General features: G+C 39.2%; 1 protein-coding gene and 1 long non-coding RNA gene across 2 annotated transcripts; both read right to left on the reverse strand.

The window, feature by feature from the left end:
- Nucleotides 1-5,562: 5,562 nt before the first annotated feature.
- LOC129374004 (uncharacterized) lies at nucleotides 5,563-8,087 on the reverse strand. Its single transcript, XR_008607446.1, has 3 exons — nucleotides 8,016-8,087; nucleotides 6,221-6,382; nucleotides 5,563-6,145 (listed from the first exon to the last, which is right to left on the reverse strand). It is a non-coding gene; the product is annotated as an uncharacterized LOC129374004 (long non-coding RNA).
- Nucleotides 8,088-10,064: 1,977 nt separating this feature from the next.
- Nucleotides 10,065-13,318, reverse strand: LOC129373806 (DELTA-sagatoxin-Srs1a-like). Its single transcript, XM_055051891.1, has 2 exons — nucleotides 13,314-13,318; nucleotides 10,065-10,482 (listed from the first exon to the last, which is right to left on the reverse strand). Exons 1-2 carry the CDS (start codon nucleotides 13,316-13,318, stop codon nucleotides 10,065-10,067), a joined length of 423 nt encoding a protein of 140 aa, XP_054907866.1.
- Between the last annotated feature and the right edge of the window lie 347 nt (nucleotides 13,319-13,665).

Genomic DNA, 13,665 nt, shown 5'->3' on the forward strand with positions numbered 1-13,665 from the left:
CTTCAGCTGCGCTCGCTCGTCCTGAAATGAAATCATGTCTGAGTGAGTTAATCCGCCCACACACACACTCCTGTTATTAGTGTGTATGTGTGTGTGTGTGTGTGTAAAAGTGAATGTTTTTGTCTCACACTCTCCGCTCAGTTTATTTCAGCTTCCTGTCTTTGTCTTACTTCCTCTCTCCTTTTTCTTATTTTCACAAAGACACACACACACACACACACACACACACACACACACACACACACACGCACACGCACACGCACACACACACACACACACACACACACACACACACACACACACGCACACACACCCCTACAAATCTCTGAGCACGCTTAGTGACTTTATCTCTTGTCAGGTGTTGATCTGGATGTTTTACCTGCATCAAGGATGAGTTTATCAGTTTCAGCTCTGACTCCATGGACTGATAAGAAACTGTAATTTCTGTGCTTATCATCGTTTTTAGATGTTAACAGTCAAACCAAGGTTCTCCTGGGGCAGTTAGATGTTCAGATCTGTCATGTTTTGGATCCTCATGGTCACTGTGAGAGGTGGGCAGAGTGGCCAAAACATTTCACTACTTTAACATACTCAAGTAAGAGTTAAAAAGTATTTGGTAAAAATTCTACTGAGTAACTGATCAAATTATCAGTCGTTTGATTTTTAAAAATTATACAATCAGTCGGATCAAAATGTAAAGTTAAGCGGAAATTTTGGTATCTTTGCAGATCTGCTGGTGAAAACAGGGTTTTATCCTGCAGCCCCTCATCATCACTCTCCCTCCTCCGTGCTTCACCTGAGCAAGCCGAAGCTGCATCAGTACCTCTGGATCAGTTTCCTCACAAAGACGAACTGATGAACCTTCCAGGTTATCTGATGCTGCACAAAGCCCAATCAGAGGAGGCAGCTGGCCAGCCTCAGGATGAAAGGCATCAGGTGAGCTGGCAGGAAACGCATCAGAGAGCATTCATTACTTAGCCTCGCTGCTGATGGCATCGTGGAAACCAGAACACAACTGAAGGTGCTGATGCATGAAAACAGTTCAATGGTTCCTGGTCTGAGTGTTTAGGTAACATGTAAGAACATGATAAGTGTTTAGAAACAGAGCAACGTCACCCAGAACCAGAAAAGACCTGAAACTTCCTGAAGCAGTCAAGTGTTTAAAAACTCACTGGAACAGTAAAGAGCTGCAGCCACGAGGAAACAAAGACTTCCTGAAAAGCCTTAAATGTTGCAAACTAACCCAGATCACAAACCCTCTAAGAAAGTTATCAAGAGCCGGACGCTAGCTAATTGAAGCTAAACTTCCTGAAACAGTCATCAAGGGTCCAGCACTTCCTAAACAGCCCTTAAGAGCTTAACACTTCCTTAAATAGTTGTCAAGGGTCTGAAACTTCTGGAAACAGTGAACAAACCTATAAAACTTCAAGAAACATCATCTAAGAATTTAAAACTTTATTAAGGGTTCAGTATTTCCTGATGAGTCATTGATGTTCTAAAACTTTGGGAAACTATTTCCAATGGTTAGAAATATCCCAAGAGAGCAATGAAGGACCTGAAACCCAAAGACTTTAAGGGCATAAAACTTTCTGAAACAGCCATCAGAAACCTAAAAAGTCATGAAGGTTGTGAAAACCGTCTTCAATATCCTTACATACTTATAAAGGACCTAAAATCACTTTAAAATCTGCTGTGAAACTTCCTGAAAAAGTTATGGAGGGCCTAAAACTTCCTGAACCAGTCATCGAGGGCTCAACTCTTCCTGAGACAGTCAACAATGGTCTAACATTTCCTGAATAAGTCACTGAGGGTGTGAAACTTCCTGACACCACCTTAAATGTTCGGGAATGGAAGACAGGAATCACCTGAAGGATCTTTGACGGTGAGAAACTTCCTGAAAAAAACTGAACAAGAAAATAAAACTCCCTGAAACAGTCATCAAGGTCCTGAAACGTCAGGGATCCAATGTCAGAAATATCCCAAGAAGCCCTTGAAGGTGCTGGAAGATCAAGATGCTACCACTTTCCAAAATAGTCACGAAGGTTATAAAACTTCCTGAAACCGTCTTCAATGGTCTGAACAACCAAAATCTACTGCGAAACGTCCTGAACCAGTCATCTGGGTTCTGAAACATCCTGAAACCATTTGGAATGAAAACGGCAACAAAGGACCTGCAATATCCTGACCCATAATTATTAGCATATAAACTCAATAAAATACTCTTGTCAAGCGTTTTAAGTTCCTAAAACAGTTTCAATGATCTTTTGAAACAAACGTATCAAGGACCTGAAATGGAAATGAACTGGTCTGAAATCCCTTGAGAGAAGCACTGAAGAACTGAAACTATCCAAAACAAAAGAGCCTTCAGAGGTTTAAAGCTCCCTGAAACAATCTGACCTGATGACCCCAATGTGACCTGACCCATCGGAGGAAACTTCCACTCCAACAGGTAACCCTAACCTGTAGGTAACAGACATAAGTACAACCATCCCTATTCCTAATGTCCAGAATCAGAACTAATTCTGCTTTGGAGCTCAGTTTCTTCAGACAACAGCAGAAAAGGAACGAAACAGTGATAGCTTCAGGAGGAACCAGGATCAAGCTGTGGTGTGAAGTTCTTCAATCATTTTCTGTTCGGCAAATCCATTCCAGCTGTCAGACATTTTTAAATGTATTCCTATCATCAGGCTGCAGGCCTGGAAATCTCTATATTCTCTGATATTAATGAACTCTGTGTCTAAATATCCAAACCAAACTTTTACCTTAAATCAACACTTAAGTATATTCCAGTGTTTTTCAGCTTCATTATGTGTGTGAGCTGCATTTTTCTCTTGCACCCCATTGGGGTTTAGTTACTGGACTCATGGGACTCAAAGGTCAACTCAGGTCACTCAATGGTTACAGTTTACGGCTACGGTAGCAGATTGACACCAAACCCGGTTTGGTTAAGCTCCTGGGTGTATTGTATCATCACAAATAAAAAGTAATAATAAAACTTTTTATTTAAAGCATTGTTTAAAAACCAACAAACTATCAGCCATTACAGAGGTGAAGGGCAGGTAGAGCTGGGTGTCATCTGCATAGCGGTGAAACTACATGTTGAACTGGTTGAAGATGGAACCAAGGAAATGAATGATGAACAGAAGGGCCCAGAACTGAGCCCTGGTGAACACCAGAGGGATGTGGGTTTTGGTGAACAGAAACCTGAGCAGAAGCGAGAAATTGGCCGGTTTCAGGTAGAGGTAACGGGGTGAGCCGGGGTTGTTAGGTGAAGGTTGAGGCTGTTTAGACGTTTTCTATGATAAAATCTGCTGAATTTACAGGCTGTTAACCACAAACATGAGGGCCCTTGTTGCTGCTCCCTGTGTTACATTTTAATCTCTGTGTGTTTCTACATGCAGATCTGAGCTCTCAATAACTTTATCTCCTTAATCTGACTGAAAAACATTCCTTCCTGCCCTTATTGTTGACATGCACTCGTGTGCAACTAAAACAACAAGAATCAGAGTGAATCCAGGGTGGGGAACATTACAGTTCCTCCAACAATGTGAGTCAGTCAGTGTGGGACCTTGTGTTTCAGAAGGAAGTTTCTGTGTAGATAGAGAAAGATGGAGGGCTGAGCAGGAAGACCCTGATTGCTGTGTGATGACAGAGAGGTCAGATGATAACGAGGACCCAGCAGAAAACTCATCTGATGTCAAAAGCAAACAGATCAGGATCAGTAACAAAACTCTTCCTGCGATTCCAGGAGAAAAAAACAACCGGATGTTTCCTCACAAACACGGAGCAGAACGTTGTTGATCCTGCAGAGAATCCAACCCAATTCATTCCAAAATGACTTTATTGATCCCAAAGCGAAATTTAATGTCTTACTGACGGATCTCACACAAATCTGAAGTTTGCTTAATGATGGTGTCGTATCATGCCAACAGCTCAACATCTGAGCAGCAGAAATGATATTCCTCAGCATCACGCGATGACATCATCAACTGCTAATCCAGTTTATTTGATTTTGCCGCTCCAGGTCGTATAGTCAGACGGCCGGATGGAAAGATGTTGGAGTCGGGGATACGATCCGTGCTACGAAGTTCCTCTTCCTCTCTCTGCTCTTTGGTCCTGCTTTGCATCAATAAAGACTCTGTTTCAAGTTCTCTGGGATTCGTAGTTCAGATATCATTTGCTAATCAGCTACTCCTGGAAGCGTAAGAGCGAATGTCTTTCCAGCTGCAGAGAAGCTGAAAAGCAGAGGGAATAATTGTCTCATTATGCAATAAATCAACCAAAAATAAATAAAAACTGAACAAAAGTCTAGAAGAAGAAATCAGAACTAACAGAGCTTGCTCCAACATACTTCCTCCAAAACGCTTTTCTCCCATTAAACTTCTGTTGTGTCTGATTTGTGAAGGTGAGGATCCTTCCAGACTAGAGCAGCAGTTTTTAGAACAAGTTCATATAAATCAGTTTGAATCACCAAACTGACATAAAGTCACACAAAAAAGTCCAAGAACTTTATTAGATATATCAAATACAGTATTAGACATTCTGCTGGTAGGTAGTATTTATTAGTAAAGTTTTGAAACGGCTCCCCCTGGTGGAGGCAACCGCCTCACACAGAACCTCTGGGTACGAGACGAACTACAAAGATCCAAAAATTGAAGCGCTGAAGGTTTTTGGATTTGTGGCTCCAAGACGGAGCAGGAGGATCCAGAGCAGAGATCGTCAACTTCCTACTTCCCCAAGAAAGTAATAAAGTTACTTTACTGATGACTTATTTCAAACAGTAATTACTTCACTTTGGTACTTTTTATAATTGCTGGATAATATACATTTCAGTGTAACTCCATTTATCATATAAAGTTTAATTAAATGAAACAATTTCTTTTCTAAACTTGTTTTGCTCTTAACTCCATGTCTTAAGCAAAGAAAAAAGGAATGCAACAATCTGATTCGAAGAATTTTGTTGAGTATTGAAACTTATTCAAACTTATTCTTATTTCACCATATTTTTAAAAAAAGTTCAATTGTAATCAGCACTATTCCACCATTTGAATAAAATTATTTTAATGTTTACACTGTTTTACTCACATAAATTACAAGGATAAAATAAAATAAATCAGTAAGTTGTACTTCCAAGCATTAAACATTGCAAGTCGGCTTGCGGTGAAGTATCAGTAATCTAATTACTTTTTTCCAAATGTAATCCCTTACTTTACTCATTTGAAATAAGTAATTTTACAGGAATGTATTACCATGGATCATGGATGCCTGCAGAACGTTGGCATCAAGAGAAGAATCAGAACCAGCAGCAGAAGAATCAGAACCAGCAGCAGAAGAATCAGAACCAGCAGCTGAAGAATCAGAACCAGCAGCTGAAGAATCAGAACCAGCAGCAGAAAAATCAGAACCAGCAGCAGAAGAATCAGAACCAGCAGCAGAAGAATCAGAACCAGCAGCAGAAGAATCAAAACCAGCAGCAGAAGAATCAGAACCAGCAGCTGAATCAGAACCAGCAGCTGAAGAATCAGAACCAGCAGCAGAAAAATCAGAACCAGCAGCAGAAGAATCAGAACCAGCAGCAGAAGAATCAAAACCAGCAGCAGAAGAATCAAAACCAGCAGCAGAAGAATCAGAACCAGCAGCAGAAGAATCAGAACCAGCAGCAGAAGAATCAGAACCAGCAGCAGAAGAATCAGAACCAGCAGCTGAAGAATCAGAACCAGCAGCTGAAGAATCAGAACCAGCAGCTGAAGAATCAGAACCAGCAGCTGAAGAATCAGAACCAGCAGCAGAAAAATCAGAACCAGCAGCAGCTTTAATTCAGGTACAGACCTCTGGGTTCTTTCAGGTTACTTCAAACAGACTCCGAGTTAAACCAGTGAAACAGCGGACCAGACTGGAACAGTCTGTCGGTAAGTATTGCACATGCTCAGATGAGTTATTGATTCTGGATCGGAGCAAACAGGAAGTGTCTCCGGAGCTAAACGCTGGTTGGTCCAGTACTTCAGCTCAGTTGGGTCGTATTTCGTTGTAGTTCTTTATGACCCCAGAGAATCTGATGACGTGAATTTCTGAGTTTCTGGCTTGTAAATCCTGCCACAGGTACTCAGGAGACAGAACCTTACTGGGCTTGTTCAGCCACATGTACCTGGACACACAGACAGGAAATGACATCACCAGATTGTAGAACCAGGCCTGGCATCTGTGTACTTTACCTGCCTACCTGTTCAAGTGGCTCTCCTCCTGCCAGGCAGCCCCAATGCCTTCCTTGGCATCGTCTTCAAAGTTGCCAATGAGCCAAGAACGCCTCCGAAGGCGCCGCCGCCGTAGTAGAAGTCGCCCTCGCCATCATTCTGGAGGAAATTGGAGCCACTCTGCCTGGTTGCTGATACATGAGAATGTTTCCACATCACACAGACCAGTAGACTCAGAAAAAGATGCAACATTTGTTCAAATGTGCAGTTGGAGCTGCAGTTTTGCACCAACATTGTGAAATATACACATTAGCTTAATCTGTGGTATTTTTAAAAAAAAAAAATCACATTAAACAAAATTCCTGCATGGCTGCTGGTTTTGACTGCACAGCGTCAATCCAAAAGGTTGCACATGTTTCTGTCGCTGAAGATTCTCTACAGGCTTAAACAGAACCTTCATACCCATCTGGTCCATCGGTTGTCCTTATTTGCTGCTTATTTATTAGTATAAATGTTTACTAGGGCTGAAACAATCAATTAATTGTGACAAATTAACTAATTAGTAATAGATTAATTATTAAATGAAGCATTCAGGCTACTTGAAAGAAGAACAACATACTCAAAGCAGTAATGGAGCTAAAACTTTACAAAAATATACAAATTCTGTATTTATATGTTTATCAAATGGCAGTTTCAACTGGTTCAAATTTTGTAAAACAAGATCTACAATTAAGCACATTTTTCTGTCCAATTATTATCCGATTCATTTATAAATAATCAACAGACCAGCCCTACGCTCTGCTGATGTTAAGTCATCAGAAAGTGCTGAGCTTTTCACATGTTGGTGATAGAAGTATTTTAATGTGCAGATGCATCCTTTGTTAGTTGGTCAAGTGTTCTCTAAATTAAAGCTTATCATGCAATTTATGCAAGAAAATGTTTATTAACCTATTTAGAAAAGAAATTTGTTTATGTATTAGCATATTTAAATGTGTCTCTAATGCTGTATAAAAAAGGTTTAAGTGGTTAAATGAGAGATTAGTGAAACACTAACAGTTTAACACTCGCATTCTACTGGCTGAGAGGTTGCCAGGCGACGGTACTTTTCTGTTCCAAGTGCAAACAGAAAATGATTTGCAAGTAAAGATTTGTTCCAATCAGACCTCGCTTGAGGAGAAAGGTTTGCATGTGAGGGGCCGTTTAGGACAAAAACTCTCTCACACACTACTAAAGACTCACACACACACAAAATAAAATTAAAATTGCACATATATACTGTTAAATGTCACACACACACAAACAAATTTTCTTTCTCATACACTCAAAAGACTAAAATTGCACATATACACCACTAAAATATCACACAAATACAAGTATTAAAATGTTTGAGAGCCAAAGATATGAAACTCTGCCTTTTTGACAAACAGAAACTGAGAAGCAATCAGAACCGCAGATGGTAGATTGCCTGTTATAATCCGGGTTTCCAGGTTCTGTTTGGTTCCTTGGTTTAAAACAAACATGTGACAAAATTTTGACCCAAAATAGCACATATTTTCCAGTACTTTTGTTCAACATGAACTCATCCAGTCCAGTTTGCTGCTGCAGATGTTCTCACAGTTAAAGTCTGAAACAGAAAACATTCTGCACCAAAACTCAACATGGACCAGGATGACCGACCCAGAACTCCATGTTAAACTCAATTGAATGTGCACTGCAGGCCTACTAGGGCCCCGTCACCATGTTAACAGTCCAGTAGCAGGAAGTGCTTTAGAGAGCTTTTCAAGATGAAAACAGAAACAGTAAAACTGTCAATGCACGACTGACCTCTAGTTGACCTCTCAGGAATCAGCCCGAGGTCACTGAGTGGGAGAAAAGAAACTTTAACTAGTTGTGCAGATCTCAGTAGATGGTAGCTTCATCTTAGCTAAAGAAACAACATGTGGACTGAACCTGAAAACATCCTAAAACTTTTCTCCACTCTTTAAAAAAATGAGTGGAGAAAAGTTTACGATCTACGTAAAGGGCTGTACGTAGATCGTACAGCCCTTTGACCTGCTGTACGATCTACGGAGCCCCGAAAGGGACATGGCAAATTAGTTTTTTCTTTTGCGTCACCTCGCAAAACTTTTGCGTTACCTCGCAACACCATTTGTCTTGCGAGGTAACGCAAAAGAAAAGAAAATCCCCATGTCCCCTCGGGGGCTCCGTATCAATCAGCTGATATAAACACCGAAGAAAGAGAAGAAGAAGTCAGAACCAAACGAGCCCAGGTAGACTCACCTGTCCACGTCCAGACGTCATTATGACTTCTTGTTGAAGTCATAACCAGGTTCCGCTCGTTGAAGCCCACCTGGTTCCAATTATGGGGTTCCATTTGTGTCAAAAAGAAGAAGTCATGCGGAGATGTTGTTGCTATGTGTCTTTGGTCTTAGTGCTTTATATATATGTCGATGTTGCATATGTAGATATGTTTCTTAGTAATTTTTGTCAAAAATTTTCTAAATTTGGACAAAAAAATGCTAAAACTATATTTTTTCTTAATTATTGACAAAAAAATTGCTAAAATAAATTTATAGAAAAAAGGCTAAAAATGGAATAAAAATGAATGTGATTTATCGATACACTTTGGTAGAACAATTTCATGGTGATTTTGAGCCAATATGTCACAGATCACCGAAGCTATTGAAGAAAAATACTAAATTGTAACTTAAAAAAATGAGTTAAAAATTTAAAAAATGAGCTGAAACAGACCAAAAAATTATTGTGGCTCATCTATACACTTTAGCAGAACAATTTCACACTCATTTTGAGTCAATGAAGCTCATGACTTCTGATATTATTTAATATTAAAATTATTTAAAATATTGAATATGTGTGTGTGTGTGTGTGTGTGTGTGTGTGTGTGTGTGTGTGTGTGTGTGTGTGTGTGGTGTGTGTGTGTGCGTGCGTTTATCTGCTGTTACTTATATTTAAACAGACAAGATAAAGATTGAATTATTAAAAGAAAATCATTTTCTGGCCCTCCACCATTATATCCATACCTGTTGTAAGTTTGTCGACTTTTCCTCAAGTATTTTATTGTTTTTTTTCCACTATTGTTTATTTAAACCAGGATAGAAAAAAAGAAACTTTCAGCTCAGCAGATTTTTGTACCTGAAGTTCCCTTCCAGACCAACAGAGGGCGCCACAGATCACACGTTTATCTTTCACATTTTTTCCAGCCTATGGTTGCCTTTCTGATTGTTCAAAGGAAATATATATAATATTGGTAAATATTGTTTAACACTAAATATTCATAAAGATTATTTTGATTAGCAGATCATCAACATTTTTGTTTCAATGATCTCTATTATTTGTACAAAAATTAATTTGTATCTTCTATTGTGAACATTGCTCTTCTGAGAACATCTGAAGTTCAAAATGAAAATGTGAGCAAATGTATTAAAAGTTTTGAGAAGAAAGAAAGACATGTAATCCTGCTTTCAGGCTTAAAATGTGTTTTCTCAAATTATGGGAGAAAAATTCCCCCTCAAAGATAAATTTCATGTCTTTTTTTATTCAGAGAACTCAGTTTCCAAGCAGAGTCCTGCTGGATTCCAAGGAAAACCTGCCACTAACAATATTGTGTCTGCTTTAAAGACATTTCAAATTTTTTCAAATGAATTAATGAATGTGAGCGTGTGAAACATACAAACCAAAGTAGAGAAAAAATAACATCTATATTTCTTTTGATAGTAATTTATTCAACCATGTTACAATGGGACAAACTGGATAAGATATGATAAAAGAAGCAACCTTTTGTGGTTAAGCTTGGTTAAATAAAACCAGATGGTGCTGGTACTGGTTTAACTGGACAGACCGAAGCAGCCGGTCTCAGTCGTCGCAGAGCTCCAACTTCAGAACCGGCTTGAAGCTGTCGGACATGCTGCCCCTGATGGTAACTTCATCCCCCTTGTGGGTTAAACTGGGCCCATTAGCTTTTCCTCGAACGAAGCTGTGCTGGACACCATAGTACATTTCCTGATAGAGATCGTTACTGCACGTCTTTTCTTTGATGAAGATTCCCACAGCGTACCAGTTGCAGAAGATGTTGAAGTCATAGGGAACTGCGAACATGACGGCCAATTGGCCTTTGACCTCCTTGCTGGACTCGTGGACGATGTTGTACGTAAAGACGCCTGATGAGCCACTCGCTGTGTAGACTTTCTTGACAAAGAGAGCGCTGCCGGATTCTGTTGGACGGAGAGTTGGAGGCAGAGGGGAGTCACAGTTTCCCTTAAACACATAAACCCTGAACAGAAAACAGAGAGATTTAATTTTGATGGTTTTATTGCGCAGAGTCTGAATCTACTTTTGTAGGAGAAATTTATGATATTTTTGTTAAGGCATCTGTGGACTGGATTGGTTAAACATAAACAAGCACTCACCAGTACAATGACCTCTAGAAAGGTGTTGTAACCATTGGATATCAAGGAGATTATTCTGATTGTTGAACCACAGGCACTCATAAATCTCCTCATTGGGTTTATTTGGAAAGATTCCTAATCCTGTGTGATGGTTTCACTTTTCCCATCAATTAAAATTCAACAAATTGGCACCCAATGTGGGGCTTTTCTGATATATTCTAATTGAGAATGCTGTTAGTTCTTTGTGAAAGCTGTCAGACTTGGTTTTCCACCTCTGTGACATTTGTCTTTACAAACCCTGTATACAACTTCACCTGCTGTCTCTTTAAATGTTTAGTCTGGTTCTACATTCAGCAGAAAATGTCAATCATATTTAGTTTTTGATGGTTGTTATCCCTCCACATCCTCCCAGCCATCTCAACACCTCTAGTCAAGCATCAGCCCCAAGGGATCAAAAGAAAAGCACAACATCTGCTGTCCTGCGTGTGGAGTTGCAGGTTTTAGGGAAGGGTGACTGGACACCAGGGACAGAAAGAAGGACTTGTATCGATTGACAAGACAGAAGAATCAGTCTGGAAAGGGTGTGCAGATAGTTAGATTTGTTAAACATAGAAATGGTAACGTTCTAACAAGTGAAGAGAGTGAATGGGAAGAAGGATGGAGTACTTTGACAAGCAAATGAATGAAAAGAATGAAAAGAAAAGAAGAGCAGAGGTCATAGCCTGCAGAAATTAATGTAAGTCAATGGAAGGTCCCAACAAAGATAGAGACACGACTGTGTGCGTATTTGTATGTGCCATATATTTAATACCTTGTGCTAGCTATTTTTCTGGTTAGCACAGAAAGATGGACACCATAGTACATTACATAGTACAAAGTCTCATGACTTTTTATCCTAACCCTAACCCTAACATAAATAAGCGAAGAAAAGAACAAAATAGAAACGTGAATGTGTGGCGTTTGTCTCCGCCTGCTGGTCAGGTTAGCTCATTGCACCGGAAGTCAGCGTCTCATTCAAGACATTTTTTAAAAGAACCAGAGGTCCAGTAGTACGGAGCCCCCGAAGGGACCTGGGGAGTTTTGTTTCTATTGCTTACCTCGCAATACTGCACTGATCAGTTAGTAATTGAATACTGAGCCTTTCTTTCTGCTTTAATATAGGGTTATGTGAGGTTTTTTCCATGAATGTTAATATCTCTTTGCGAAATATATGAAGTTTATGTCTTTTTCTTTAGTATGATCAGTACAGTTATGGGAAAGCAAAAGACTGCTACGCATGCGCAGACTGACGAGTCGCTCACCTGACAAAAACTCACATCGAGCCGAGTTTTATGCTTAGTTAGTCTTTTCTGAAGTTACTCTACTTTTCTTGTCTTTAGGTTTTGTTGGGAGTATAAGTTTGATTATATTAATTTTAGAAACGGTTAATCTTTGTGCATATGAAATATTAGATGTAGCATGAATATTCTGAGTAGGTTTTAAGTTCGGTAGATTTGGATAAAGATTCAAACTAAAACAACTTCTGACTTTCTGAACTTGCATAAATTATTAAAGAGGGCCTTCAGAAAGGGGGTGTGTTGTACCAGCAGATAGGTCAGAGGTCAGAGGGGGTCTGCCTGTTCACAAGATGAGTCAAATTCTTTGTTTAGGAGTTCAGTAAAACACTGAAACCTTTAGAAAACAATTCTTCTAGAAGTATAATCAAATGTATTAAGATATTTCTTTTAGGTATTAACAGCATGTTCTGAACTAGTTAGTGTCTAACCGTACTAATTTGCTTGCATCTTAGATTACTAAAATAGAAAAGGAGTAGGAAACTAAAAGCTTCCTAATCTTAATTACTTAGTTTCCTAAGTAAAATATTTCAGGTATTCTAAAAGATTTTTTCCTAAAAGTAGATAATCCTGCAATTTTTAGATCCAAACTCAGTTGTCATCTGACACCAGATTTCTGTGTCAGTGTGTTTATAACAGGAATCAGTTGTAAATAAAAGGAAATGTCCCATCAGTGTTCTGACGTTTGGTCTTGCATGTTGTTTCTCACTGATCTTTGCCGTACCAGACGTCTCCTGCAAACCATCCCTCGGCGAAAATTTACGACCTCTGCCTGTTTTGGTTTTCTGCCTCAGTGATTGAACGTGTTTGTGTTTTACTGAAACAAAATCTACTGATAAAAACTAACTATAAGTTTGGATCTAAAACTAACTAATTTAAAACATGCTGTTTAATGCTCTGAATATATATATTTAATTCTAATATGGATAAAATTATTTTTAAAAAGTTTTGATGTTCTAGTGAACTTTTGAACCACACTAAAGGAATTTAATTGCCTGGCAGACAGACTCCCTGTCTGGAAACCCTCCTTAAGCAGTATAAGACTGCTTTCTGATTAGAAATTTATGTTTCAGAGAATCATCAGCTGCCCCAACCTGGATCTTTAAGTCTGTCTTAACATAAAGGTTAGCTTGTGTACGATTGTGCTAATTTAAAATTCTATTTCAACACTCTACAGCAAATTAACTTAAAGGATCTGATTAAAACATTTATGATCACAAACAGTTAATTAACGGATGAACTCAAATCTTGAATGAAATATTCTCGGTGATCATATGATAAAAAGTTTTTTTGTAGAAATGAAAAATGTTTCTTCTCCTATTTTATTAAAGATATTCTCATCATTGCGTCATTGTTTGCAGCTGCTCCAGGTTTGCAGTCACGTCATTGCGTCACTTTTACTTTTACAATCAGAAACTGAAAGTTGTCGAACCGAAAATAGTGAAGTAACCACGTTCACTGGCAGGGCCCTTCAAAATAAAAGCCTTTCACTTTGAAATAAAACGCTGAAGGTTCGGATCAGTCCCAAAGTCCAGATCAGAACAATCCCGTCTTCACCGCCTTCAGTTTGCTTGTTGGTCTTTCAAATGTTTCGTGTTTTTCGTTTGTTTGTTTTTGTTTTTGTGACTTTGTTTACAAACTGGGAGGCCGCCATCACTGTTTTCACTTGCGGTGAGGTTTGGAAACTGGATGGCAAAGAGGAAGTTCCCGCGCGGTTCCGGACCCGCCGGCTGA

This window comes from Poeciliopsis prolifica, unplaced genomic scaffold (genome assembly GCF_027474105.1).
Source record: "Poeciliopsis prolifica strain line A6 unplaced genomic scaffold, Auburn_PproV2 SCAFFOLD034, whole genome shotgun sequence".
Lineage (NCBI taxonomy): Eukaryota > Metazoa > Chordata > Actinopteri > Cyprinodontiformes > Poeciliidae > Poeciliopsis > Poeciliopsis prolifica.